At 49.0% G+C, this 3,261-nt stretch overlaps 1 protein-coding gene across 1 annotated transcript; it reads right to left on the bottom strand.

Moving 5' to 3' along the window:
- Positions 1 to 573: 573 nt before the first annotated feature.
- On the bottom strand, positions 574 to 1,506 carry LOC133909843 (lachrymatory-factor synthase-like). The gene has a single exon (XM_062352390.1). It carries the CDS (start codon positions 1,365 to 1,367, stop codon positions 774 to 776), a length of 594 nt encoding a protein of 197 aa, XP_062208374.1. The 5' UTR covers positions 1,368 to 1,506; the 3' UTR covers positions 574 to 773.
- Positions 1,507 to 3,261: the final 1,755 nt, after the last annotated feature.

Raw genomic sequence — 3,261 nt, 5'->3', positions numbered from 1 at the left:
TACATACTCTTGTGAGGTGGTAAAATTGTAAAACTGTCCGTGCATATTTCGTCTGAATGAAAGGCCATGTCTGGTAGTACATTTACAGGTAAGGCATATATATGAAAACTGTTACATTATATTGATATATCTTTGTATTTGTTATTTTATGTATATATGAAAAATGTTAGAGTATACCACGGCTACCATACTCTCGCTCTCGGTTATCTCATCATCTGTACAAAGGCTATCACCCGTATGAACAATTTGTCAGTTTTCACTAATGTCTCAGAATCCAGTGACATGACGCTCATATTACAACCGTCGAGATGTCAGCTTTCAGTTCTCCACAATTAGCTTTCTCTAAAGTTTGACTGTTCGTATCGATCCTGTTACAACTGTCAGGGAGATTTGATAGTTTATGATTTATAATCTCGTGATACGTGTCTTATCTTTAGAGTGATTTTTTACCCTCTAAGTCTAGTACTCTATATATTACGCTCTCGGAGGTAAATAGTATATCTATCGCATTACGCTAATTCCACTCGTTTAAAAAAACAATCACAATAGTATGTATAAGGAGATAGGAGAAGATGAGTAACTAAATATCAGCGTTTATTCCCAGGACAGCACAGTACACAGGTGCATGGAGCACATACATACGGTAACTGACCGTTCTTCATACGTACGTACATAATTAAAGGATCATTCATCAACAACTTAATCGCAACAAGAAGCGAGGCGATTACGACCAGACAACGCACTACTTACGGCGTGCATGTGGACGGGTTGAATTAAACGGCGATGGAGTTGTCGAGCTTGAGCTCATCGGCAGCCCCCAGACCTCCCGCCACCACGGAGCCCGCGCGGGCAGCCAGGACGTGGTCCCGCACGCGCGCCGCCATGCCGTCGAGTCCGGCCTGCAGCCGCGCCACGAGCGCCTCCCTGGGCGTGCCGCGCACTGGTTCGCACTCGAACTCCCACCGCAGCTCGCAGCCGGCGCCGGCGGCGGCCGGGACGACGCGGAACGTGGCGAAGAAGAGGCCGAAGCCCATGTTGTTGTCGTTCATCTCGTAGCGGAAGAAGCGGCGGTCTGGGTCGTACTCGAGGAGCGTCTCGTGCGCCCAGTCGGGTGGCACCCCGTCGCCGTCCGGGGTGCCCTCGCAGTAGCGCACGCACCCCGGCGCGCGCGGGGTGCCCGACGCCAGCCGGCACGCCGCCACGCGCGGGTGCCACCGGTGGAACGCCAGGAAGTCCGACAGCAGCGCCCACGCCTCATCCGCGGAGGCCGCGGGCACCGCCGACACAACGCGCTCCTCCCACTCCCATGCCTTGCCGGCCGCATCCGCGCCGCCATCGGCCACGACGTCCGTCGACTCAGCCGCCATCGTTGGCTCTACCTACCTAGGTAGAGCCGACCTCTCCGCTGTACAGTGCAAGTACGAGCTAGTAGTCTAGTGCGTGCGCGTCGAGACTCTGTGATATGTGTGTGTGTGTGTGTCTCCACGGTTTCGAAGTGGTGTTCGAGCTGGGCAATATATATATAGATGTGCGCTCGGGTTTGGGTTCAGTTCGATCGCCCGGTCCGGGGTGTGTCGCATGGGACCTGAACTTTGTACGGCGCGACACTTGAATCGGATGCTGATTATTTTGGCTTCCCGTTTCACTGCATATTTGCATTTGTATGATTGTATCTGTGTGGCGCCCCCTGTCCATGCATGCATGCATGTACGGGCCACAGTGACCGTGCTGCAGGATTTGCTACTGTTCTGACAGTCCGCTGGCAGGCAGGCAGGCTGGCTGGCTGGCTGGCCTCCGGTACAACTAGCACGTACGAACTTGGTAGTGCTACAACTACCAGGGTTCAAATGTCTGTGATCTCTACCAGGAGATCTTGCGTTGCGCAAGTTTTGATTTGGGTTCAGTTCAACTGCAGACGTCGTACTATGCACCGAAATTGCGCAAACTTTTGATGAGCGGTCATTTGTACATGACATCGATCGTACACATTGTTACAAAGGGTGGGAGCTTCATTTGTACTTTGTACATGCAGTACGTTCGTACGGGCGCCATGGGACGGCGAACAAACCATCGAGTCTGCATGGGGTCGGGCAAGCCGGCCGGCCGGCCGACCGAGCGAGCCCACGGGAGGCTAAGCTGAGCACAACAGAGCGCGCACAGTTGCAGCGCAGAACGACGGTGGCCCGCGTCGAATCAGATCGGTTGCACTGCACCCAGCGGCGCACAGCGACGGCCGCCCGGCTGGCATGGCCACGCACCCCATGGATTGGCCGGTTCCGACGGCAAGACGGGGCAGAGATCGCCAGGCGCGGACCCGACCTAGCCCCCTCCCTGCGCCGCGCGCCGCGCAGGCTTTAGCCGGGGGCCCGCCGCCGGCGTCCCTGTCGTCACGTCGCGAGCTATGACCTGCCCGGAGCTAGCGATCGATGATAATAATAGTGCGGACGTAATGCTGCGATTGGACAATCCAACCAGCTCGATCGGTAGGTAGCTGCAGGAATTATTGGACATTTGGCAGCAGCGCCCGTTTGCATCTGCATTTACGCCTCCTCTCTGAGTGGGCAGAAATTACCGGAAGTTGTACTATGGTACAGGGCGGATCGACCGGGCTCAACCCCCGGCGCACTGGGAGCCCCTAACCCTCTCTTAATTTTTAAGTAAATTTTAAAACTACAACTAACTCTCTTCAATTTTTGAATAAATTTTATAAAACTACAACTATATATATATATCATAAAACTATAACTTCTGTAACGGGTTTCACAGAAATACAAGTATTTATATCTTTAGTGACACAAAACTATATTTTTGCACAAAATTACAATTACCTTGCTATGTTTTTTTATCATACAAAGTTATAGTTTTGTATTACTAGAGTAACAAGTACTTGTAATTTTGTAAAACTCGTTGCGGAAATTACAATTTTTATGATAATTAGATATAAACTAGCGTATCAATATGTGCCACTGCACAGGCTAAAAATTTAGCTTACGGCTGAATTGTAAATATTTATGTTAATAATGGTTATATGCTAACATACATTAGCTATTTATATTTAAATATTGGAATGTAAAATATAAATGTAATTTTTGTTCATAATATTGGAATCATGTTTGTTATTTGTGAATAGATCTAATTTATAATTTTCATTTTATGTGTTATGCAAATTGATTTTTATTTGTTTCTTGATTTTTTGAAATTATTATTATTTTAATGTCGTCACCGTATCTCATATTATTTTTAAAAATACATTATAAATTC

This window comes from Phragmites australis, chromosome 2 (genome assembly GCF_958298935.1).
Source record: "Phragmites australis chromosome 2, lpPhrAust1.1, whole genome shotgun sequence".
NCBI classification, from domain to species: domain Eukaryota; kingdom Viridiplantae; phylum Streptophyta; class Magnoliopsida; order Poales; family Poaceae; genus Phragmites; species Phragmites australis.
This window is presented reverse-complemented; position numbering and strand designations above follow the sequence as displayed.

Coding starts and splice junctions, on each gene's coding strand:
- LOC133909843 (XM_062352390.1), bottom strand. CDS start 1,367: ATGGCGGCTGAGTCGACGGACGTCGTGGCCGATGGCGGCGCGGATGCG.